The sequence below is a fragment of the Callorhinchus milii genome, unplaced genomic scaffold, assembly GCF_018977255.1.
Source record: "Callorhinchus milii isolate IMCB2004 unplaced genomic scaffold, IMCB_Cmil_1.0 Scaffold10, whole genome shotgun sequence".
NCBI lineage: Eukaryota > Metazoa > Chordata > Chondrichthyes > Chimaeriformes > Callorhinchidae > Callorhinchus > Callorhinchus milii.
The window spans coordinates 12,364,336-12,391,475 of NW_024704751.1; the positions used below are offsets into that span (position 1 = coordinate 12,364,336).

At 41.9% G+C, this 27,140-nt stretch overlaps 1 protein-coding gene across 2 annotated transcripts; it reads right to left on the bottom strand.

Moving 5' to 3' along the window:
• Positions 1–736: 736 nt before the first annotated feature.
• Positions 737–27,140, bottom strand: LOC103185620 (dyslexia-associated protein KIAA0319-like protein). 2 transcript variants are annotated; one of them, XM_042338538.1, is made up of 21 exons: positions 27,010–27,140; positions 20,010–20,181; positions 15,037–15,782; positions 14,405–14,666; positions 13,427–13,528; positions 12,246–12,343; positions 10,931–11,018; positions 9,447–9,539; positions 9,070–9,202; positions 8,217–8,445; positions 7,552–7,675; positions 6,715–6,847; positions 6,191–6,339; positions 5,653–5,804; positions 5,070–5,208; positions 4,568–4,727; positions 3,794–3,936; positions 3,148–3,270; positions 2,666–2,756; positions 2,426–2,520; positions 737–1,903 (listed from the first exon to the last, which is right to left on the bottom strand). In XM_042338538.1, exons 2-21 carry the CDS (start codon positions 20,155–20,157, stop codon positions 1,716–1,718), a joined length of 3,396 nt encoding a protein of 1,131 aa, XP_042194472.1. In that variant the 5' UTR covers positions 20,158–20,181; positions 27,010–27,140; the 3' UTR covers positions 737–1,715. The 2 variants fall into 2 exon arrangements, with proteins under 2 accessions (XP_042194472.1, XP_042194473.1); XM_042338539.1 differs by having other exon boundaries at positions 1,894–1,954.

Sequence of the window (27,140 nt, forward strand, 5' to 3'; positions counted from 1 at the left end):
ACCCAGGCCAAGTTGAACCTGGGGAACGCTTACGAATATACAAATCCGTCCAAAATGATCCCATTCATCATGCACATCGTTAGCAAATATACCACCCCTGTGACCAAAACGGGAGTAGAAATCCACAGTTTGAACCATTATAAATAATCCTTTTTTAAAACAAAGTATGTATTTTGGTGTGCAAGAGCTATACTGTATTTACGAAGGAGGCATCAAAGGCCTGGGTCACATTTTAACTGAAGTAGCAACAAGAGACGTTTATAAATCATGATACTTCAAAAACTTTAACACACGTGCAATGATGAGAGAGAGCGTCTGGCTACTTTGGAATTCCAGTTCAATTCAATAACAGCGGCCCTAACAATCTCAGGGATTGAGATCAGGTCAACAAATCGAGTCTGTTAACATGGACGATCCGAGTATAAAAGTGTCATTGTTTTTAATGATTTGAATTAAGGCATATTGCTCCTTCTAAATCATTCTATTTTTTTTCTATAACTGTTTTAAGTGCTACAGTATTTTGCTGGTGAAACAAACTCATTTTAAAAGCTGGTTTTAAAAAACGATCTGTGTTAGTGGGAGGTAGAGGTGAGCACTCCCATCACTTGGGGGGGGGGGGGGTAGGGGGTGGGGGGAGGGGGGTAGGGGGTGGGGGGCGTGTGGAAAAAGAACTGACTTATCGTATCACTAGAATATCCAGTGGCAGGGTCAAGCTGTGAAGTCAGGCGCCAGTGTATCACAAGGAAGACGTCGTTTTAATGAAGGAAAAAGAAAAAACGAGCAGCAAAAAAATAATTCTACATTCATCAGGAGGGAACAACTTTGCCAAGCAGTTGCTTCCCATCATAGAAATAAATTAGAAATCACCCTGTTAATACATCAGTCCTTAAAAATATCTTTATAACCAATAAAATCCTGATTTTAAAACACAAAAAAAAAAAAATCAGTAGTTAAGTGGTATCTTTTTAAAGCTAAGGTGATCAACAGTCATCGACTGGAGTGCAACACTTCTGAACAGAAGTCAACCCGATTCCTAAGCCACAGGCGACCACAACCTTTGTACGATCCCTTTGTACTCTCCTGCACAACAGCTCCTCAACGGGGAGACATATACAGGTTCACGACAACAATGGCAGAACTGCAACGCCATTGTGCATCACAGTATTCAGTTTTCCGTGCGTGGATTTTGTCACATTTTCTAAGTTGTTGACCCGAGGCCAGGGGCCACACCCAGACCTCAGGTGGTGATTAAAGTTCACAGGTAGGACATCCAGTGTTATCCCATTAGATTTTTGGCTTCTCGATGTAATCTGTCACTTTCAGTACTTAATATATTCCCTAGTGAGGGCATCATCAGAGGACACCCATACAATGAAAAAAACGGTATAAGTCTGCGCTCACTCAATGCGTCGTGATGCCTTAGAAACGAGTTGCTTTGCTGCAACTCAAGTCATTTTTGTTTTGACCAGTTTGCCTCTCCCCTCAGCCGAGTTCTTTTCTGGCCTTCAAGTGAGACGCCAGTGATACAAGGGAGTCGGTTTACAAATTAAGATAATAACCAGACTCATTTCACAGGATCTTAGCCTCCTCTCTGCCCACAGCACTCACTATTCTTTCAGAGCAAGTTTCCTTCTGCTCAGCAGAGAAAGTGTAATACTGGAGGTCTGTTTCTAGCCTACGTCTATCGGTCTCGCAGGTCTTTATCTAGGCTCTGGTTATAGAATTTCCTCTCTTTGTTTCTTTGTTTTTGGTGACACTTGGCCGTTGTGGATGGACCCGTTCTGCTTTCGCAGTAGTTTCCCTTTCTCTCGGTCTGGCCAGGTGAATATAGCTTCGTCGCTCTCGAGTTCGGAGTCTGAAATCATGAGGCTGGTGTGCTGTCCAGGAGTCTTTAACCTGCCGACTGCAGGAAAAGAAAACATTCAATAACAGCATTCCCCAAATCCGTAAGCTCCTGTGGAGAATGGTAGAGAGCAGAGAGCAAATTTGTTGCCATGACTAATACACAGCTCAGCTTTAGATTTTAATAGGTAAAAATTGGTATCGGATATTTTTTTTTTGGGGGGGCACTGTTTGTGGGACGCTGCTGTGCACAATTGGCTGCCGCTTTTGACTGACAAAATATACAGTTAATTCACTTTACAGTATATTCTGTGAAGCGCTTTGAGACGTCTTGAAGACGTGATAAGGCGTTGTATCAAATGCAAGGATCGTTATATTTATTATTAGCTGGGTTTCCCAAATTTCTCCAATTCAAGGAAAATTAATTGTCATTGTTAAACATTTTTTATCATTCTGAACTACAAAAATGGAGATGAGGTCTTGCGGGCAACAATTCCTGGTGCTCTATGTACGCTACCCGCAGCAAGTGACATCAGCAACAACAGGAGAACTAAGCCATGACTTCAGATTGTTCTCAACGTACCGGGCTTGGAACTCGACTTCAACTCCAGACTTTCGTGGTCATCCGTACCATCGAGGATTTTATACTTGCTCTTTCTCCTGGGTTTCCCTTTGCGCCTGGAACAAGAGACCTTCGTGATAAGGCACTGATTTGAACACTGCCGTTACTGGGTATATTTTTGATGGCTTTTGATTAACCTTAATTCCACGTTGAGAAGGAAAAGTTAATTTCAAATTGTCCCCAAGGTTATCTTTTTCTTACCTCTTACAGCAGCAGAGGGCCAGCCAGATCAGAATCCCAGTGGTGACCAGGATGACAAAGGCTGCGATTACAACATACAGCACACTCCATTCTACAGAAAAGAACCAGAAGAGCAACAATTTTAGGACTTAAATAAAAACAGAACTCACAGCAGGTCATCGACCTGAAATATCTGATCTGCTGAGTGTTCCCAGCGACTTCTGTTTTTAGTTCAGATTTTGAGCATCTACATTTACCTTTAGGTCTTACATACTCTCTCTTCCATTTTATATACAAATGTAATTTGTTGTTGTTGTTGTTGAAGCCTGGATGGTCTTTGACCATCCTTTAACCATCATTCCTTGACATGGGAGCAAACCCAGTTTCAGGAATGTCAGCTGATATATACAGCCCTTTCACAGAACATCTGGAACTACTGTGTCTATCATTTGGTTCGAACCAATATTTATTTCCCCGCCACAAGTGCCTAACACGGCACTTACCACAGTTGCTTTCGCCGTCTCCCAGCTGCACTCGAATGAAGTTTTCCATCCAGAATGGGTCACAGATGCAGCGTTTGTTGAAAGAATCGCAACGACCGTGTTCTGAGCAATTCAACTGACAGACTTTGATCAAGAAACAGCAGAATCGGAGGGTGGGGATGGGTGGATGGAGGGCGAGAGGGAGATGGAGCGGGTTAGCAACTGTTAGCTATAAAAACACATGCTTTTGAAATCTGAAAGCCCTTGTGAATTAAAGAATATAATAATCTATTGCTTTGTTTTTTTTAATAAGTGGCAAATGATTCTCTGAAGAACAACCCAATAAGATTTATTTTTTTTGCCCGGCTCGGAATCTAGCATTCCCTCCCACCTCTGGGTCAGAGAGTTGCGGGAAGGTCAGAGAACAGGAAATAATCAGACGCCTCGTTCCGAATTACCCGACAAACTATTTCACTTTGTGAGGATTCCAAAAGCGTCAGGAAATGCAGTCAAGCTTTCCACTAACAAAACCCTCCCTCAAAATCTTCCTTTCGATCAAAGTATTTGGGTATTTTATAACAAGTGTTGCGCTGAATACCTTACAACAAACTTAACTAGGAAGAAACTGTAGCCCATGAAAAAAAGGAAAGATTCAATCCCGACTTACTGACTGTGTCAACTTGCAGCGCCCGGAAAATCAGGAAGTCCGATTTCTGCTTCCGAAATTTATTCTTCAGTATCCGAGCTACATCTTGCCCCTTCATCACATGCTGTGATTGTCCGTTCTTCACACAAATGATGATCTGCGTGCTGCGACAAAAGGGACATAGGTGGGTTTTACTGCTATTGTGACTCACAATGGACAGGTGTTTTACACTCGTACTCAAGACTGTGCTGCCTGCCATCAAAACTAGGGCAGAGAGTTTGCTCGTTAAGAGATCAGAATTATTTTCACGATTAAACAAACGATTTGAGTAGGAATAGAATAAAGAGCAAGAGGGGAGGAAGGTGGAGAGAGAGCGAGCGAGAGACAGCAAAAGAGAGAGAGAGGTGGGGGAGGAAGAGTAGTAAATCCATTCGAAGCTCGACTTTAATGTTTGCACAATGGAGTATTAGTCCAGGCCAACACTCCAGTGCATCACTATATTGTCATTCGGATGAGACTATCAACTGAGGTCCACAGCTTGCCTGTTCAGGTTAAAAGATCCCATTACATTAATCAAAAAAGAAAAGGGAGTTTCTCCCAGTGCCCTGACTGACAATACTCCGGATAACTGTACTTCAGGGCTGTTGCTGAGACTTCAACTAACTCAATGTAAATACAAATAACAATAATAATCCTTGCATTTGATATAACGCCTTATCACATCTTCGAGATGTCTCAAAGCGCTTCACAGAATATACTGTAAAGTGAATTGGCTCTATATCGATCTCTCCTTACCTCTGTTCAGTGTACGGCTGAATTCTGTGTACAATAATGTCTGAATCAAGAACTCCGAGCAGGACAGCAATCTGGCGGATTAGCATGCCTTTCTGTCGCTCGGTTAGTTGGCTGACGCTGATGTCCAGGATGATTTCCACCAGGTCATTCTTTCTGGGATCTGAAAACAAAAATCAGAGATCAAAAATTCTAATCTGCACACCAGCCCAGAAGCCTTGTGTGAAATGTTATTAATAAAGCTATAGTTTCCCAGAACTTCAACTCGTGGCAACTGATTACAAATCGATTCTTCTTTTTTGGTCAGCCGGGTGTCTGACACATGCGGAAATCCATCACCGTGCTTAAGAGGATCAGCAATCACACATTAAGAAAGTGTTTATTGATGTTGAGAGTTATTTTGATCGAAATGTAGAGTGGATAATGAGAATACCTTCAACTTCACACTGAAAGTGGGCTCGACCCACGATGCCCTATTGCAGCTGAAGACGGAGCTTCTACTCACCAGGCTTCACTTCCACAGTTGCTCTGTCCACATTGCTCTCTCCTTTTGCATCAGTGACCTTCAGATGGAATGTGTACGTTCCTTCAACCAAGTTGGACAGGAAGAGCACGGCCTGATGGTCAGAAGCATTCAGCACGTCCTGGAGACAAAGAAAAAAAAACACAAATACATTTTCATTCGACAAACTAATTTTCGAGGACAAAAGGACTTCACTTTGCCGAGAATTCAGTAATGAAGACAGGAGAGCTTAAAGCCCGTCCCTGAAGGGCTCTCTTCTCCAATCCCACCAAGTCTGCATTTACAAAATAGATTCAGTAAACGTACAGGAAAGGAAGACCTAATCTGTATTCAGTTTTCTTTCTTAGTATAAATACACAGATGTACATTTTAAAACCGTGAAGTTAAAAACTGTTTTAAGAAAGAAGAGTTTCGCCAAGTTCAAGGGAACTTAAGAGTTATAGCAATACGTTTATAACAACACTTTTCAGCGCGCTTGAGCTATTTTTGAATGGCAGAAAAATGACTAAATCAGTAATAGAACTAGTCCAATATTCTTAACAACTCAATTGAACTGATCTCTCACCCCAGCCGCTGGGCTACTCTCATCTCTTATCCACAGGCAGCTGACAATCCCTTTGTCATCGCTTGACTTTGAGCCATCCAACATGGCTGTGTTGGTGGGTAGGGTGACCACCACATTCTTTGCAATCTTAGCAACAGGAGCCTTGTTGCTTTCTAGAAAACAGAAAGTACAAGGTTATATATTAGCAGAACCCTCCATAGTTACTTATAGCACGACAACTTGCATTTATATAGCTCCCTTCACGCAGGGCAGCTTAACAGTGGCGGAGCCTGAAGCCGAGCCGGGGGGAAGGGAAGAGTAAACAAGATGGAAGAGGAAGGCGTTCAGTTGTGATCTAAAAGAGGGAAAGGGGGGAGGGCGAGGCGGAGGGATTGGAGGCAAGAGAGTTCCAATTAGTATTAAAAAAAGGCAAATTCCTGAAATAAAAACAGACGTGGCTGGGAACACTCAGCAGGTCAGGCAGCATCTATGGAGGAAAGCGAATCAAATAAATGACCCTTTGTCAGAACTACTATAATTCCCCTAAGAACATGCTCACCCTCTCTTACGATGACGCTGACAGGATGATGACTCTGGAGGTTTCTGTCATCCTTTACGGTCAGGATAAACACGTACGATCCAACACGAAGCCCAGTCACTGTCGCGACAGCGCTGTCAGCGTTCTCAATCTTCGCACCATCTGGGCCGCTGACAAAGAGAAAAAAAAACACACACACAAAAACTTTTATGAAAACGCCTTCACATGGGGAAAAACGTCTCAAAATGTTTCACAGAGACAGGAACGGGGGAGAGAGAGATGGCTGAAGACGCAGCCAAAGATTAAAACACATTTTAAAAGCAAAGAGGGTGCAGTTCACTGGGCTATAGGGAGAGAGTTCCAGAGAGTTGGACAAAGTGTCTGAAAGCTCATTCACGATGCATAGCTTATACATGCACGTGTGTGCGAGTGTGTGTGCGTCCGCGCACGTGTGTATGTGTATTGTGTGTGCGCGTGCGTATGTGTGTGCGCGTGCGTTTTCGCCGTGTGTGTAGGGGATGAAGGGAAAGGACTTTTTTTAAAACCTTGCTTGTTCCCAAAGGTAAGAAACGATCTTCTGGTCGTCAGTGCTTTTGCCACCGTCGAGGGTGGTGCTGTCCACGGGGAGGGTCAGCTCTTTGTCAGGCCCCGCGTCTGCCACTGGAGGCTTGTTGTTTTCTGCAAAAGAAGTTGGTAGAATGTATTCTAACAACACCACCACCACCAACTGCAAAAAGCCGCCATCAAAAATTGGCTGCGAGCCAAATGGCAATGAGAAGCCAGGGCTACACCACACTGGGCTTGGGCGGTTACTCAGCCAAAAGGGGAAGCAATCAGCTCTCATCGCTCTGCCTCCACCCTCAATTCCAGAAGAACGACTTGGTCTGATAGCCTGCCCGCCAGACTCCAAATCCCAGGTGAGATCTAACTTTCTCTTTTTTTGGCTCCACGTCCGCTGGTGAATCGTGTTTAAGATAATAATATTAAAACAATAATCCTTGCATTTGATATAGAGTGTTATCACGTCTCAAAGTGCTTCACAGAATATATTGTAAAGCGAATTGACTATTTTGTGGGCAGACAAAATCGCCCAAGATCCTCGTCGAATGCCTCCTTGACCTTGCCCCCATCTCCCCCCCCGTGAACTCCTACAACCCCACTCCCCTTGCGCACTCCCCTCCGCCGCTCTGCCAAGCGATCTCAGCAACATTTCACGTCAGCGTTGACCTTAACCGCCTGGAAATTGGCCATTTTGTGACCGTGGGAAGCCGGCTGTTCAGCATGGAAGATTCGAGAGTCCATAATAGACGCTGTAACTGAGGCAGCAGCACAGTAACAGTGTTCACCCTGTACTTGCTTTAATAATCTTTACAAACACATACCTGGCTGTACTATAACCATGACCTCAGCAGTATCCTGTTGACCGGCTGAGTCCATGACTGTGAGCTGAAAGATGTAATCCCCCTCCTTCATGGTTGACAGTTGGAGCGACGATGTTCGTACACCCTGAACAACAAATGGGAAATAAAATACGTCAACTGCAGCTCACTGAACCACAGCTGTGTCTATAATGAACATTGTGCAACATCAGGAACAATCTCAATTATTTAGGATTTATTTGGCATTAGCTTCAGTCCAGGACAGTGATCAGAATGTTGTCCCTCTCCCACTTCAGAGCAGGACAGAACAATTAAAACTGACATCTATACACAGTAGACTCGCCTGACAGAACTGAATGTCCTGAATGTCTCTGGTCTTCTTTCCGACGTGAAGGGAACTATGCAAATATAATCTATTGTTGTCATTGTACTTTCAATTCACCTTTTCATCAACCAACGTCAGTCACTCTATGGTGTTTTGATGACTAGGATCCCCCCCCCCACCCCGCCAAAACATGGGTTCACTGGTATTTTTGTCTTAAAAACGGGTTCACCATCCATATCATCAACATTTCCCAACTGCTGTGTTGATTTGAGTTCACTCTTGAATATATTTTACAGTACTCTTACGATGCAGGTGTTGAAGGCACCGAGTGTATTTTCTGTACCTGCGTTTCGACCACCTTGTCCTTACTCTTTGGGCTAAGAGACCACTCGTAGCTAACGATGCCATGGTCATCTGTGCTCTGGTTACCATAAAGAGTGATGGAGTTCTTGGGTAGTGTGATGACCTGATTCGGACCAGCGTTGGCCACTGGTGGATAGTCCACAGCTTTATATACAGTGAGCGTAGCTGTGGTTGAGTTACTGGCACCGTCGGAATCCACAACCGTCAGACTGAGAGAGAAGAAAAGAGCGATTGAAAGAAAAATGGCCACATTTCTTCATGGCTAATAATTTAACCATCACAATACTTCTCCTGTGAGCCTGAAACACTATCACAAAATATTCTAAGATGATATTAATTGATACTTCACTAAAGAAACTACAATTAGCAGAAAAATATATTATCTAATGTAATAAATAAAGCATATGCATATCATTTACATTAGTCTGTGGCACTAACATGCTGTCCCACAAAATGGGAGGATGGAGAATTATACTTGTACAGAGCCTTACCTCTTTAAAAGTCTCAATGCACGTCATAGTAGTTATTGTTAAGTGCAGTGATTATATTTGTAGGCAAATGCTTTAACCAATTTGCACACAGCAATGTCTTACGAACAGCCAATGACCAATTTAACTGGAAGAGTGTTAATCGGGACTCTAGGAGAACCTCGTTTTCTCTTTTCAATACTGCACATTTCATCTCACTCGCCCACAAAAGTATTCAGTCAATCCACTTTACAGTATGTTCTGTGAAGGGCTTTGAGACATCTTGAAGACGTGATAAAGCGCTATATCAAATACAAGGATCGTCAACGAGCCACCGTCCAACCTGTGGCTCATGTGTTTAAATACCTGAACGTGTAATTGCCTGGGACCAGGTTGGTCAGTTTTAGAATCGGTGTGTTTGCAGACACCTTCTCCTCACGCAAGGGGCCTTTCACCTCCTCCCACTCGTAACGTATGATTTTATCATCATCTGTACTTTCTGTAAATAGAACTAGAATTTCAGTTGGGGGAGGGGGGGATGTTAAGCAGAGTTGTGTTGGCATATTTAGGGTTCGAATGACAATTCACTTTCGAAAAGTTGGATAAGACATATGCGGATTAAAAAGGAAAACTTTATCGATACATAGTACTGTTTATTGGGCTTCACTTGCGCCACGAAGGAATAGCAATGAAGCAGATTCTAACTAGTGAGCCTGGATAAGACGTAAGGAAACTGAACTCACGGCTCCCATCAATAAAAGTGGAGGTTGTCGGCAGTGAGATCTCTTGAAACTTTGGGGAGACAATGGCAACAGGCCACTTATTTACACGTGGGGCTGTAAAACAAACCAATGTTATATAAATGTGTAGCTAAAAAAAAATTCTCAAAGCAGTTCATTCATTAAAGCAACACTGGCAGCAATCAGAGATACAGAGAATTAACTGAATCAAGTTCAGGAGTTTGAGGCTGCTTTAATTGAGGTTTTTAAAACAATAAAGGGATTTGATAGGGTAGCCACAGAGAAACTATTTCCTCTGGTGGGGAATCCAGAACAAGGGGGCGTCTTCTTAAAGTTAGAGCTGGGCCATTTAGGAGTGAAACCAGGAGGCAATTTTTCACCCAAATGGTAGTGGAAATCTAAAACTCTCCCCCCATAAAGCTGTGGATACTGGATCCATTCACATTTTCAAGCCTGAGATGGATAGATATTTGTTAGGTCAGGGTATCAAAGGAAATGGGACAAAGGAGGGTAATTGGAGTTGAGGTACAGATCAGCCATGCTCAAGGGGCTAAATGGCCTCCTCCTGTTCCTATATTCCACAATGCAGCCCAAATCCTTGCTTGTTGCGACAGCTGTCGCCAAAGTGGCCTTTTGTTACCCTCTGTTACCAGGATATTCACCTACACTTCAGGGAAGCGAAAGAAAGACACCAGAACCTCATCCACCTTTCCTGCAACCTGTTCTAGGCTTTGATTACCCTCCGAGTAAAGAAATACAGCACATTTCAGCACATGTCTGTTATATAAAGTGCCCTTAGAACTCTAAACCCACGTCCTCTTGTTCTGCTGTCTCGGTGCACCCTACAGTACTGATCTGTGAGTTTACTTTTTCAATCTCATTTAAAATTCTATACACTTCTACGTGATCCTCACAGAGTTGTCCTCTCTCAAGACTGAAAAGTCTCAGCTTGTCTAATCTTTGAGGTCGTGATCCAAATCGCACTGTGGTCCTCTTACAACAATGCATGTATTTAACACCAAAACATTTCAAAGCAAAGAATTGCTGTTGAGTGTGATGACTGCAGCAATTTGCCAACAGCAATTAGTTTGTCAAGAGGATTGGTTGCTGGAACACCAGGAGAAACTCCCCTCCCTTGAATAGTGTCACAAGTTCTTGAATGTCACTTTGAACAGGTACATCTCATCTGATATTCTCCCACAATATTGTACTGGTATCATCCAGAACTATGAGCTCACGCCCGACTTGGGGCTTGAACCCACAACCTTCACACTCAAAGAGTCGGGTGCTACCAACTGACCCAAGCTGACACTTGTTACAATCAATAGTTCAGGGCAGAAGAATTTCAACACACAGAAGAACAATGTGCAAATTGGTTGCTATGTTCCCTACAAACTAGATAATCACTCAACAGTAAATCAAGTTTGGACTTTTAGACATTTCTACAACTTGATAAGGTGCGAGGATTATTGAAAATGCACACCAACCTAGTTTAACTGTCACGTTCACAGATCCTTCTCCATATGCATTGTCTCCTTTGACAATAAGTTTAAACGTGTAGAAACCAACTGAAAGCTGAAACATGGAAATATTTATTCAGAACAATGACAGGGTGTATCATCCAAACAGCGCATTTAGGGATAAAGTTACAGAATTTCACTTTTATGATCAAGTTACATTACAGAGTTGTGTTACAGTACAATGCTCGTTTTAAATTATGATATGCATTATGTACAACATGCTGTAAACATGATTACAATGGCTAACGTTCAATCTAAAAGTAAAAAAAGTTACGAATTGTCAGATCAAATATAATTTTTATTTGCTTTATCTTTAAAATCTTTAATACAAATTCTGCTGACGTTTATTCTCTCATTCTTTCTTCCGTCGACATTTTTCCACTGTTTAGCGAGCGATCATTTCAATTACGGAAATGGTCAACTTCTGAGTGGTTATAAGGTTGACCCGGTTGCCACTTCGGATCCCAAATTCGGTTGCGTTTCCCGATTATTGATTGAATCTTTTCATTAGCTATTAGCTTCCACCAAAGCCGGATTGCAGCAGGAACATTTGCATTCCGAAACACAGTACGTTCAGTGTGCATTTGCTTGGGGGCAATTAACATGCTTATTGGCTCAAATAAACCAATTCACATCCTGGTTGCTTCCTGGTTGACTGTTAAAGCATAGCTTTTTGCGCAAGACTTGATGATGTCACACTACATCAGCACTCCGCTTCCAACATGCAGGAGAGTACGTCAATAATAAGCCACCTGCAAACCATGGTTGGTTAGCAGACCGATAACTCTTTGTTTCATTTACCATTCCAGGCCAGCAACTGTACTTACAAAGTGGTGGCACAAATTAACTAACGTGCTGCTTATTTGCGGGCTATCCACAATGAGCATATAAATTATAAATTAAAACGCTGGACTCTCAGATTAGTGAGTATATCCTCTCTCATTACTACTGCCAAGTCATTGAAAACTGGATACAATGCAATGGAGAGCAAAGTGACTTAACAGACTGCCCTGGGCAGAATGAACACCATACCTCATCACATAGCAAGAATTCCAGTTGTTAGTCTACTCGCTTCTAATTCAATGTTTAGAATAAGGACAGGGTTGATAAACAGGGTTTAGATAAAACCAATTCTCCATTAATCTGAGGTGGTTGTTGCCTGAAATTCCTTCCTCTCCCCCCCCCCCCCACAAGAATGCCAGAGAATACATCAATGCAATTGTTATATCATTCTAAAACAAGGCATCCAGTGAAGGTAATTGATGATAAGATGTTTGCATACCTTAGAAAGTTTGAGAGTCTTGGAGTGTTTACCCTCCATCTCACCACTATAGTCTTGTAGGTGTGTGATAAGCTCCCATTCATATTCATAGCTTGTTCCTTCAAAACATGAAGATACTGAATGGATCAAAACCTCACAGCAAAAACATCCTGGTCTGTGGTGATAAGAGAGTTACTGAAAACCTGAGCAATATTTTTCACCATAAACTATAAATTGTTTTGCAGGAGAATGTCACGGTTCTGAACTGTACATAATCGGACATCATGTTACAAAACATTTAAGAGTAAATATTGTCAGTGCCTTGTTGTCCAGCGCCTTGGGATGCTTTCCCGAAGTGAGAGGCACTATATAAATGCAATTTATTATTGTTGTTGTATTATGACTTTAGCAACTCGTAAATTGCAGAAATGAATTACAGCTTCACAGTACACTTCTTCGAAAGAGAGGAACTAACTTGTTGGAGTTGAAGGAATTCATGAATTACTGAATTACTGCAACCACATTGGTACAGTTTTCAAACTGATTTATTTTTAGCATGAGCAGGTTTTGATTGAGTCAAGTCAATTCAATCAGGCCTGCAACTTACAACTTTTAATTAAACCTGCAACTTTTAAAATCAGTTACTGAGCAAACATATTGTTGACAGTTTGCAGTCTGCTCTGCCTTGTGTATTATAATTTACTGTACCTTATGTTTACCAGCAAAAACACTAAAAACACACATTACACATCGACAGATTCATTTGGATATAATGAGATGTGTCGCTCTGGAGTCTTCCCAGCTCATCACCAGACTTTTTATGTCATCATCTACTAAAGCATTAATGTATTGTGGTTTATTAAAACAATCACTTGCAGTTTTTCAACCAGACTTTAGCCCTCATGTCCAACACCTATTTTATCATGTAACTCAATAAACATGAGCAACATGATCCCTTAAACCTTGTGTTGTGGATGCACTGTGGTGTCCTTAAAATATAAACCTTAGGATTTAATTGAGTGGACATTTCGTGCCAGTAACACAGCAAAAGATAGCCACAGGGTATTTAGTCTTTTAAGAGTAGGAGTGTAAGATGGGACTCTTATCCAAATAGAGGCCGGCAGCCAAGACAAGAAATCTCTTTAAACTCGCTCTCACTCTGTATTCATTGGTCGAACAGGAACCTGATCTTGTCTCTTTACCTGCTGGCGCATTCTGTAACACGTAAGCATTCAGTTCGACCTCATCCTTTGGCAGAGTCACCTCCACATTGTCTCCAGCAGAAACAATCAGTTCCTTCATCTCTATCAGAGAACACAAGCAAAACCTTAACGCATGTGCTCCAGACATTTTTATACATCAACAGTACTGCTCCAATTGAGGTATCACATGTTCTTAGCCAACTTTCATACTGTGGACATATTTTCTATCGTCTTACATGACAAAAGTAGGATTTCTAGCAATTCACTTTGTTAAGCAAAGGAAGTTAGCTAATCACAACCAAACCATAAGCAATTTAGTAGCTAAACTCATTCACAAGCTTGTGATGAAAGACATTGTCCCTAATCTTGCCCATTTAACTAGTTCTTTTCATTACATCGTTCATAACAGTTTCCTGCTGCTTCCCTATCAAAGTAGTTTTACCTACGTCAGTGAGTTTAGGCTCCTTTAACTTTTCTGATGGAAAGGATGTTATTTGGTGGAGTGGTTGCAATCCCAGACCTTGCCTGTTAGTCCAGCAGTCTCTACACTGTGATTAACATATTGGGAGCATTGGCAGCAACTTCTGTATAAAGCTACAATGGTATTATCAAAATGTCTGAAAGGGAAATGGAAAAGAACAAATATCCTGCGTGGCACTAGTCTGAGCAAATACATTTTGAGACATAGTAATCCAGGACATGATAGGAGAAGAATGTAAAGGATAAAAAATCTTTACTTAATATGGTTTCATAAAAACTGGTTCTAGAACGGTGAGTATTATATCTCACACTGTGTGTGTGGGGGGGGGGGGGAGTGATCTATCAGAATTATTATATACAGTAGATTGTTAAAAGACGCATACTTGCATTATTCATTCAGTTTTTTATTATTCCTGGATACTCATCCCTATGTTCAAGTGCAACTAAAATGTTCATGACTTACCGCAGCTGTGTTATCGGGATTGGCACATAACTCACCTGGTTTCTTGGTTCCAATAGTGGTTGCCCTAGTTTTAGATTCAGTGGTTGTGATTGGCGCTACTACAGATGGTTTCTCTAGTCCTGGCTGTGTGTTCAGTGTTGGCATCGGAGCCGTGACAACTGGCACTGTTTCAGTGACACCGTCGCCGGTGTCATTCACTTGAGACAATTTTGCGTTGACGGGTAAATTGGGCAAAGTGGAAATCAAAGTAACAGCAGCAAAAGAGGCAAGGTTTGGCAAAGAACTTCCTTTGAGTACCTAAGCAAATGGAGAGAAGAAAAATGTGTTTCTATTGTAAATATATATATGACAGATAAGTATTATTATCACTGAAATAGTTTGAGAGATGATAAAAAGTGTCCATTACAACAACTTGCATTTATATAGCGCCACAAACGCTTATTGGCAGAGCTTGACGGCAAGCAGAAGAAAGGGGAGATGTTTGCTAACATTATCATTAATTCATTTTTCTCACCCACAAAATAGTCAATACTTTACAGTCTCAGTGACGTGGGAAGGCGCTATATCAAATGCAAGCATTATTATTACTTATTATTGTTTTAGAGTAACGGGATTTGGATTATTATTTAACTGGATGTATTATTTCAAACATGTATTCTAGAGTTACCTCTGGAGGTGATGTCTGAATCTCCCCTGGATTTCTCTCATCTACAGTGGGTGTAGTATGTTCAATTTTTCGCCTACTTGCAATAATGTTAGGATCCTTTAGGTTCTCCCTCGTGACCTGCAGGTTTCTCTGCCTCCGTCGTGGCTGCTTGGTGCTCTGATTTCCCCTCTCTCCGGCGAATAGATTTAATGTCTTATTGCCACCGCTCTGTTGCTCAGTCACTTTCAGGAGACCGGGTCCTTTATTAATTGGTGGCAATTCGGTGACATGATCGGATAGTGCAGCAGCTTTCCGTTTTGTCCTGGATAACACTTTGTTCTGGTCCGCTGGGAACGGACGGTCTGAAAACCGCCCTGTATTGACCCAGTTTCTATTTGTTTGCACCAGACGAGCAGAAGTCCTCGTCCCAGGAGCTTTGTCAAGAAAACGTCCGTTTGATATTTTGTCTGAAGTATCCCATGAATCGGTACAACCCGCAGGAAATTTATCTAGAATCACTACAACAGAGTCAGGTCTGCTCGTTTTCACAAGCTGAAATTTTCGTTGCCCTCTGCAGTCCAAAATGTAACACTTGCCCTCCAGCAACCAGGCCACGTTACATTCGCATCTCTGACAGCAGGCGCGTGTACAAAGCTCAACAGAACCACTTTCCTCCAAATATCGCTCGGCTAACTGACTTCCAAATCCGTGTCTCGGAAACGCACCGCTATAGGTGGTCACTCTCCCGCAGTTCTCTGTGTTTGCACCTACGGTAGAGAACACAGGTAGAAAAATATTAATAGCAAGGTTGTGAAAGGCTCCCCTTTTCTTCAATTTGGTGTCAGCCTGAGTCAGTTGGTAGCATGCTTGTCTCTCGGAGTCAGAAGGTTGTGTGTTCAAGCCACGCACTGAGACATTGAACTGGCACAATCTAGACCGACACACCAACTCAATGTTTGGGGTGCATTGTTGGAGCTGCTGGTTATTAAATCAAGGTCTCACTCCATCTGCTCCTTCAGGTTGACATTAATAATAATAATAATAAATTGGTCACTTCAATCCACGACTGCTTGTGGGACACTGCCTTGCGCAATTGGCTGCCGAGTTTCGCCCACAAAACATAATCAATTCACTGTTTGTGTGTTTCTGTACTTAGAAGAAATGTATCAGAGCGCGCTCGCCTGAAACAAAAACAACTTGCATTTATATAGTGCCCCTCATGCAGGGTAGCGTCTCAGCATCCACTGGGACAGTGCGAATAATAATAATCCTTGCCTTTGATATAGCGCCTTATCACATCTTCGAGACGTCTCAAAGCGCTTCACAGAATATACTGTCAAGTGAATTGACTTGTGTATTTTGTGGGTAAAGTGTAGATTCAATGCAAAACACCTACTCCACCTATAGTGAATGACCGTGTGGATATTTAGAAATGTACCTGCCTCCTAGACAGAAAGGACGGCAGAAGTTCCAAGAGAAACGTTGGTGTATAATTTAGATTGCAGAATTGTATAGCTATAACATATACACCGTGTATAATACAGAATATGCCCTTTTTTCTGCACAAATGTATATTAATAAAAAAAACTGTCCACACTAAGCGTGAAAGAAATCAGTGCCAAACTAGAAGGTGGATTACATGATGCAGGACAATGCCTACCATTATTTATTTTTTTATTTTATTTATTATTTATTACCAGAAAATGAATCGAGATTGGGCAAACTGGTTCCATAAAATAAGGCTTCCCATTCGCCCAGGCAACAATAACAAATTGCATTTATACACCGTCCCTCATGCAAGGATAGCATCCCAGAGCACTTGAGGCATGAACAACAGCTCATGCGTATGCTGATGAAATAAGATGCTGTATGGGAAGAAAGAATTACAAAATATAGGGAGGATTACCAGTGAAAGCTTTGATTTTCCAGTTGATAAAGAGTCTCGAAAAAAATCATGAAATTACTATCCTACATTGATGAAATGCCATTTAGTTTATCCAGACACTGAAATGTTAATTCCTTCATTTCCAGATCTGCTTTACGAAGCTAAAAATGTTACTAAAACACCATAAAAATAGCCATAAAAATAAACACCTTCTTGAACACTGAACACATGGCTGAAATGTAGGTCAGCATCTTAACGCATGAAAGAGTGAAACACTCACACAACTGAGTAATCCAGATAGATTATTTGGGGCTACATTAAACTGGAATCAGCTGCAGTTTTTTTTCATAGAAACTGCTCGGCTCTCAGTGTGTTTGTGGGGGAGGCAGGAATGCCATTGAATGCTCATTCAGCCACAAACAGCTACCAGCACTAAGAAGGATTTGTGTAAATTATATATTAAGTCCATAAGCGAGAGACCGCCTGCAGAGGTTGCATAAGTCACTGGGTCTCCATTGGGAAACATGAATGGTGAAGTGTTAATTAAAAGCATTCTATTGTGGGAAGAATACACAACATTGATTATTTTAGGAAAAATAATAATAATCCATGCGTTTAATGCAGCACCTTGTCACATCGATGAGACATCTCATAGCGCTTCACAGGATGTACTGTAAAGTTTGTATGCATTTTGTAGGTAAAACGTATTGCTTGAGTAGGAGATACAATGCCATCAGGAAAATCCCAACATCACTAGTTTATCGAGAATTTTACTCAGTTCATAAACATTTAGCAATATCAGCCGTAGCCAAAGTAACTAGAATCCTGCTTTCTTTCTCCTCAAATTCAAATCAAGCTACTTTTCTTTTATTACAATACAGTGTATGAAAACTCCCACACCTGTCAAATTTGAATCAGGCTTTGAAAGCCAACGCAAACAAATTTAACGTCAACCAAATTCTGCATACCTCACTGGATGAGGGGTTGTGATAAATCCCTGAGGCTGACAGCATAAGTGTTTGGAATGCAAACGTACTGCATCTTACTTGTGAAAACACAGGGTTTCGCTTATAATTTCCAGGTTTTGTTCCCCTTTCCAGAAAGTACTGTACCATTAGTAACATCTAAAAAGAATGCTGCAACATAATGGGGGGGGGGGGGGGGGTGTCACTGCACTGTTATTGTCTGACTGCAATGACTCACATACTTTGTAAAATTGGCTGATTTCCAACATAATCATTACCACAAATCTTCACCAAAATTTGCATCTAACTTTAGATTACATTTCACTTTGGTTTTCTTCCTCCTGGGCAAAGCTGTAAATGGTATTGATACACCAGATAGCAATCTATCTTACACGATGCAGAGAACTGGAAATAACCGGGTAATCTAGATACCATACAACAAAGTTTTTTTTAAAAAAAAACTATTTTGTTTGAAGGCAATAATGAACCCAGCTGCAATCAAGTTCTCTGTCTAAGATCCCGAGCCCTACATCGGATTCTACAGTTGTCCCATTTCCATGTTGGCTAAGGCTGAAATTATGGCTGCACGCTGCAATAAATGAAAATAAAGTTTCACTGAAAGAAACACGTCCCCATCTTGCCTAGTCGGCGATGCCCCATTGTTTTCCCTCCTATATCAGAATGTGAAGTTTACTCCCAACACGCATCATTCTGTGGCAGAAAAATTAATTCAAACTTTTGTAGGAGTGAAGTAAGTGTTCGCAGTGAGAATCAGAAGAATATGTCCGGCAATTTACAAAGAATATGGTAGATTTATGTCTGACTTTCCTTTAAAAAGAAAACCACCTCAGATTACAATCTTATTTCAAATTTGAACCTGCCACATAAAGTGGCTGTTGCTCACCCTCTGAAAAATCCCTCACTAATGCTCAACATACTGCGTTGTTCCAATGACCTCATGTTTAGTCGTCTGATTTTTAATACGATGCAAACATTTTAATGCCACGTTGAAATGGTCAATAAACATCAGCCTAGTCAAACTAAATCAGTGTAACGTGCCTCCCAGTATAGTCAGCTCAGTAAATCACCTCGGGGAGTAGGATGACCTGGATTGATTCCAGTACCCAGTGCTTTGGATATGAACTAGCATCATAGGCTGCTCACGCAATGTCAAACTTTATGCTAAAAGAATCATATACATTCATAGCACAGCATCGCAAGACAATTCTGAAAGAATGTTCCTGTGTATTTTTTTTCCTGAGTTAACACAGTTCTGGCTCAGTCTATAGTAAACAGACCAAACAGATTACAGTAAAGCTGTCGGCAGTGGCTACAATCCAAACTTCCGGCAATTTGTGGCTGACGCTTTATCTTTTATGTCAGCCTGGCTCAGTTAGTAGCACTCTCGCTTCTAATTCAGAAGGTTGTGGGTTCAAGCCCCACATCGGGACTTGGAACCCAATTTGTCTATGCTGACACTCCAATGCAGTGCCTGGAGTGTGCTGCATTGTTGGATGCACAGTCAATCGGATGAAACTTTCAACCAAGATCCATCTGTCTGTTCTGGTGGATGCTAAAGATCCGTTATTCAAAAAGAGAAGGCCATTTCTCTCTCCCGGTGTCCTGGCCAACAATCCCCCAAATAAAAATATAAATAGCTGCGTGCAAATTACTGTTGTTCGTCTTATAATAATAAGAAAAAGTGATCCTCAGTAGTTAAAACCAGCTTCTAATTTGATTGCTATTACTGGAGATCAGTTAGTTCCTCTTAAAATAAAAGATCAAAACGCTTTTCCTGACATTGTAAAAAGACCTGAAGTTTTAAAGGCATATCTGAGCTTGCTTGTGGGCACTGCAAGCATGTAGCTAAAGGAAGTACAGCAATCTAAGAAAGATAGTTTAATTTCCTGATTTAGATATGCTGTGCAACAGCTGTCTTCTCATCCCTCCGATATCACAGTATTCTCAAAGCACGGCTTCTTACTGTTAAAGTTAAAGCTCTCACCCATTTCAAAGATTTCTGTTAAGACATTTGGCAGTTTAGTTAACCAATTCTCATGTGCAATGCCTAGATCAGAATTTTGGCAGGTATTTGACTGTATCAGAAAGATTAGTTAATACTGATCAGATCAGATTTTACTTACTTGTAAATGGAGTCAACATAGTCAGACAGAAGCAGATGCAGAACAAGTGCTTTAGCTTTCCAAAGTAGGTCCACTTAACCAGGACTCCAATTCTAATGGAGGGCTTCAGAGGAACAAGGATATGTTCCAGCCTCCAGTCCATGGCCATCACGTCACTGACAGAAACAAGAACCTGTGAAAGAGGGAAAGATTCATCGACAATTAATTCATTCTCGTAGACTGGAAAAATACAAAAGTGACCTGGTTCATTCTCATTGCAAATAATAATAATTCTTTCATTTGATATAGCGCCTTATCACGTCGTCACAACATATCAAAGCGCTTCACAGGATATGCTGTAAAGTAGAATGACTGTATTTTGTGGGCAAAATGAGCCACCGACTGTGCCACAGCAGCGTCCCACAAACAGCCATGGAGTGAGTGACTAGTTTTTTTGGGGGATTTGTTGGCCAGGATACCTGGAGAATCTCCCTTCTCATGCCAAAGAGTGCCATGGGATCTTTAGTGTCCACCTGAACAGGCAGACAAAATCTCAGTTTATATAACTCATCTGAAGGATGGCACCTTCAACAATGCAACATACCACCAGTGCTTCACTGGACTGGCAGCTTAGACTTTTATGATTTTCCGGTCCCAATGTGTGACTTGAATCCACAACCTTTTGACTCAGAGGTGAGAGTGCTACTACTGCACCAGGCTGACACTGACTATTATCCTCCAGTAGATATAGAATCAGTTTATTGGTTGGGAGGGAGAAAGATCACAGGGATATGGTCCCTCAAATCATTTGTAAGCAGGAACATTACAAGCGTTTATATCATCTGGGTCTATTATGTAAATTGTGTAAACATTTCATTGATTAATTGCACAATTAAAGACAATTGTAATTCCCCAGTACAAACGTTTACAGAATTCCCACAATAGATCGCTGTGTCTCATTCCACGATAGGTGTCAGCCTGGCTCAGTTGGCAGCACTCTCAGCTGGAAGGTTGTGAAGCCACACATCGAGATATTGAGCTAGATAATCTAGACGTGGGAAGCACTGCATTGAAGGTGCTGTCCTTCGAGTGAGGCATCAAACTAAGGCCCTGTCTGTTCAGATAGATATTAAAAATTCCATGGCATTATTAAAACGAGAAGGGGAGTTTCTTCCACGTCTTGGCCAACAATCCTGTTTTTCACTTCATCAGTTGCTGTTTGTGAGACAATGCTGTGTGCAAACTGGCTGTCGTGTTTGTCTACAAATGTAATCGCTATACCTTTAGAGATTGCTTAATCCTTGATTTTAACATTAAAGCTGCATTAAGGACAGATCATTCAAAGCTGTATCGTGTCTCTACAGAACAATTTGTTTAGGCACAGCATGTTCAAAATAAATAAGCACAAGTAGAATAACTGCAAAGATCAGCAATAGTACCCTAACCTTAGAACACTTCAAGCCTATTCCGGCCACAAATGAAGGAGATTATCTCTGGAAAGAGATTGCTAAGTCGCCCTACAGGTCACCACTTCTATCCCCTATTATGTGACAACTCATGCATATCACTTAGAAATAATTATAGTTATTTGTATTAATTCACTCCTATCACAAACAATGTCCCTCTTTGCGAAGGTATGCTCTTCAATTTTATTTCAGTCTCTGAATTTAAGTAGCATAGTTCTGGAATTCAGCGAACTGATGTCAAGTGACAGATTCTTATCCTTGATGGCGTTGTCTCCTCAAGGGTAAGAAGCCAGTTTCCCTTTTGTATATCGCATGAGAGCCAGTACGCAGCTGGAAGCAGCTGTAACGAGGACAAATAGCTTGTGAACTTGATCCATACATTGCCCTGGGAGCACAGAAAGATTTGGGAGATATCGCTTTGAGGCTCAAGCAGACAAGTCACAGTCAGCTCAAACCACTGACAACCACAATTACAACCACCACCACTGATTCATCAAACAACCCTTCCTCCAGCACCTCCCCATCACCAGCGGATTGAATTAAAGATCTTCATCCTCGCGTTTAAAATCCCTTCATGGCCTTACCTCACACTATCAACTCCTGCCCAGGTTGCTCTCTCCACTCAGTGAGCTCGGCTTGTTTCACGTCCCTTGCTCAATCCACCCCATGATCAGCGGGCAAGCTTTCAGCCACTCTTCCCCTACTCTCGAGAACTCCATCCTCGAGTCCCTCTGCCCCTCCCACTCACTACCCATCTTTACAGCCTACCTTAAGACCCTTCTTTTCAGCTGCACATTTATATAATAATAATAATACAACAACTTGGATTTATATAGCGCCCTGTAATAATATAGATTATTTTGGTACCTTTCCCAAACCTCCTTCCTCAGCTATTCCAGCTAAACACGACACGTCAGGTTTCAACTTTAGTCAGACACGATAATAATAATCCTTGCATTTGATATAGTGCATAATTATGATGTTGAAACACCTCAAAGCCCTTCACACGATTGCACTTTACTGTGAAGTGTTGTGACACATTTTCAGAGGTTCCAGAAGCTTGTGGCAGACTTCTGTATTTATTAAGAACAATGTTTGAACACCAACTTCAAAGGAACTTTATTGTGAGTCAACTGCAAATTTACAAGTTCTTTTGCAGCTGGTGTGCAAACAGCATTCATCATAAAAAAAGCTCCTGCTCTACAACAAGCACGTGTTGATGCTATGAAATCTCCTGATCACATGCAATTTTTCTCATTGTTGTTAAGCAACGAAAGAAATGTTATTGGGTTTGGCAAGGATATTGCAAAAACATTTATACTAACAACTTTTACCACTTCCAACGAACGTGAAGTTACTTACACTATGCAAATTTGCGAACCAAGAACACTGAACTGAAAATCATTGTGTCGTAGCAGTCAACCTAATGAACTGCACCTTGAGAATCGTCAGTAGCTAGAACTGATATTGATCATAAAGCCGTGATGGCTAGTGCTAGGAAGGCGATATTTTAATAAGTTGTCTCTTTTTTATGGGATTCTGCAGCTTTATAGACAAGCAAAAATATGGTCTGTGAAGCCAGTAGTGCATCAATATTCCCTTCCGAATGGTGCTAGCAACTGGGCCAAAGGTACATTAGAGAGAGGGCAACATCCAACACGAGACATAGTGAAATAGATTATTAAGAGCTTACTTATAATAAAGCTTATCTCAGCATCCCACTGCTCTCCTTTCTCTCTGTGCCACAAATAAAAACATAGAAATAAATAAGTACCCTTTAATTAACTGTTTTATCTTATGAATACGTAGGAACGCCGTAGAACCACTACTAGAGTAGTTGGCTGTGACCGGGGCTTTCAGAACACGAGGTTACACTCAACGCAATGAAACAATTTAGCATTCTGTACTCAGCTAAGTTACTTTACAAGATCAATTGGACTGGGCACAATATTTTACAGTATGTAGAATTATGGACGGGGAAGAAGCGGTTTATGGAAAATAATTCACCAAGTGACTTTAGAAAGTCAGCTTTGTTGACAGCAGAAGCTCTATTCATTCCATTCCTCCCGCACTGATAGTTTTGTTTGTCCCAGATATTTTCTCTCAGATAAAACAAAGCAACTGTTTTACGAGTGATCTTTCTCATGAACATCCCGCAAACTGTGGTATTACAAGCGAGCTAGGATTTATTTGAAAATACACTAACACACAGAGATATCACAATGTGGCTCACGCTCCATATGGAGTGTAAATACTGTACAAATACTGTATATCAGGCTCTTGTACAGTGTCATAACCCTTGCATAGAATTTATAAGTGCTTGCAACGAAGGGTTCTAAGCATTTCCAAATACGACACATAAAAAANTTATAAGATAGCAGCATTCCACACATTCTCGAATGGACGAGGAACATTCTACAAGGCAGTAACACCGAGGGGGTTATAGAGTTATATAGGGTTATATTATAGGGTCGACCACAGCAGCATAGTTCATGCAGTTTACAACATTCCAGTTGATCCCAAAGTCTTGCGTGTTGCAAACACACTGAACTCAAATTAATGTAGACGGTATATGCTATAAAAATGAAATTCACTGTATGGCTTCCTTCAGGTTTCGGGCAAGTTATACATCAGCAGCATTGCAGGCAACAAATGGCAACCAAGTACAGTATTAGGTTACTAGAAAAATTTCTAGTACACTTTCAGGTCAATACTCAATTAACATCGTACTGTGGGTACATTGTGCACTAGCAGGCATGTCCTGGCACAAGTACAATAATTTAATGCCAGTTTTATCTTACAAGTTCACACCCACGTGAAACTGGATCGAGACACCCCATCTCATTTCACATCAGCCCCTTTGCAGTAAATACAAAATTATACAATACAATTCACGTTTATAAAGCGGCATTCATGGCAGGAGGACACTGCTCAACACACAAGGACACCCGAGCTGGGGTATTTCCAATGAATAGACAGGAGATTATCAGCTCATACTCTGGATTGAATTTGAACACAGCTTTCAGAGTTAAAAGGCCATATCGTGCTGTACTTTTAACATTTATTAACACACTGTATTACTCATTTCAGTCAGGCTGCGGTATAACACAACAAAAGTATTGCCTACATTGTAACCTCAGCCTGACCAATTCCTCAGATTTATGACTTCTGGTATGAGTTGCCTCTGAGTCAGCAGGTTATGGGTTCAAGTTCCACGTTACTTATACATTTCGTTAATATTCCAATCTGGGAAAACTAAGATAAATAACTAATGAACTGTTTTTGATCAATGATTGGTGGCCTCAGACCTAATGCTTTTGGAAGGCAAGATAAGATGGCCATTATACAAGTATATGAACGATACACATCATAATCATGTGACAACCCCAATTATTTTGCCACCTGCTATTCTTTCCATACTAAAAAAAAATGTGTTTCCCGACTAAATGGATCAGCTAGTAATTGAGTTGCAGAACAATTTTATGCAAATTCACCCAGATTGCTAAATTCTAACTATCTAAGACAAACATATCAGGTTGCAAAAGTGACACGTCTCAGCACCACAGCAATAATGCTTCACTGCACAAATCGCAAAGGTACGTATTCGGCAAGTGATGCATCATCTACTTCCACGTTTAGTCCAATCAGCTGTTCATAGACTTTCTACTTAAGCTGCTTATCAGCTTTTGTAAAAAAAACAGCTAATACTAAATCAGGGTGGTGTACATTCTAATAATCCCTGCTGAGTATTTTTTTTGGAACCGGATGAAGGACACCAAATGCTGTTCAGTCGCTTAGTGCTGGGGTTAGTTTGAAAGTAAAAGCAGACCCCAAACCTAAATTTAAACGACTCTATTTGGACCCAGTGCTGTTGGGGGGGGGGGGGGGGGGGGGGAGAAGGAGAAGGGGGAGGCGGGAGGCTAATACAACTCCCCAGTGAGAAGTGAGGGAATCGCCAGTCAGTAGATAACCAGCTGCCACACAGAGAGAGAAAAAAAGAGATTTTATTTGAAATAAATAAAATAAAACATCAAGACTCATATCAGAAGTCATGGAGGAGATTAACATGGAGTGGGATCATCCAAGTTTCTCCCGGCATCCTGACCAACAATCCTCCAAGTAAAAATCAGTCACTTGTTTCGTGGCCATTTGTGGGACATTGCTGTGCGCAAATTGTGCTGCCGCGTTTGTCTATAGATAAACAAGTCGCTCCATTTCACAATAAATCCTGTGAAGCGCTTTGAGACATCTTTAAGATGTGATAAAAGCACTATATCAAATGCAAGGACTATTATTATTAATAATCAGACTGACGGGGATGAGAAGCAGCGCGATTTCCCGGTCGGCGTTGTCAGGCACCACCTGGTACCAGAGCATTTGCTGCAGCCCCAAGCCAAGCCCCATCCTTCTCTGTCCAATAGCAAGTAACGTATACGTGATGCATGAAGTGCTGAACGTTTCTCCCACAAAATACAGTCAATTCACTTTACAGTACATCCTGTGAAGCGCTTTGAAACGTCTCGAAGGCATGATTAAGGCGCTGTATCAAATGCAAAGGGTTATTATTATTATATACCTTTGCGATTGGTGCCTTTAGTCGCCCTCCCACCTCTCTGCCTTCCCTCACCCCTACACCACCCCTCCCCCATGCTCGGGCCCCGACACCTGACTGTTCAGCGCTTTGGGCCGTCCTCCCGACGTGAAAGGCGCTCTCTAAATGTAGTTCTGTTGTTGTTGTTGTTGGTGTAAGTGAAGCATTATCGCTCTGCGGTCTCCAAAACGTGTCAAGCACAATCTTGACACGTTTGGAAACAACAGGCAAGCCACGAATGCCGCAGAACTTCTCCACGGCGTAATGATAAGTAAGGCGCTAGATCAAATGCAAGGATAACAAAAATAATAATATAACAGCAGTAAGTCACGTATACGCGATGCATGACTTGCTGAACATTTCGCCCACAAGAATAGGCAGTCGCTACACTCTACAGTGTATCCGGTGGAAGTGCTTTGAGACGTCTCGAAGACGTGATAAGGCGCTGTATCGAATGCGAGGATTATTATTGTTATAACGATAATAGAACATCCTCTCTGCAACCTGACACACACACACACACTCCCCCCGCTTCTGTCTCTCTCGCTCTCCCTCTCGCCTCACTCTCATCCCCTCGCCTCACTCTCCTGCTCCCCCCCTCTCTGTCTCTCTCCCTCTCTGTCTCCCCCTCTCTCTGTCTCTCCCCCTCTCTGTCTCTCTCTGTCTCCCCCCCTCTCTCTGTCTCCCCCCCTCTCTGTCTCCCCCCCTCTCTGTCTCCCCCCTCTCTCTCTGTCTCCCCTCTCTCTCTCTGTCTCCCCTCTCTCTCTCTGTCTCCCCCTCTCTCTCTCTGTCTCCCCCTCTCTCTCTGTCTCCCCCTCTCTCTCTCTGTCTCCCCCTCTCTCTGTCCGTCTCCCCCCCCCCTCTGTCCGTCCGCCTCTCTCCCCCTGAACTGCTGGTGTTTGGTTTTAAATACAAACAAACAAAACAACCAGAACACTTGGATGACAGTTATAGTTTCACTCACACTTCACACCGGAACGATCCATGAGAGCCGCCAGTCAGCCACAGCCGTAGCCCCAGTCAGTCAGTCCCGGTCAGTCCCGGCGGGTCGGTCACCGACCGGAGGTTCGACCGACAACAGCTCCTCCCGCTCCA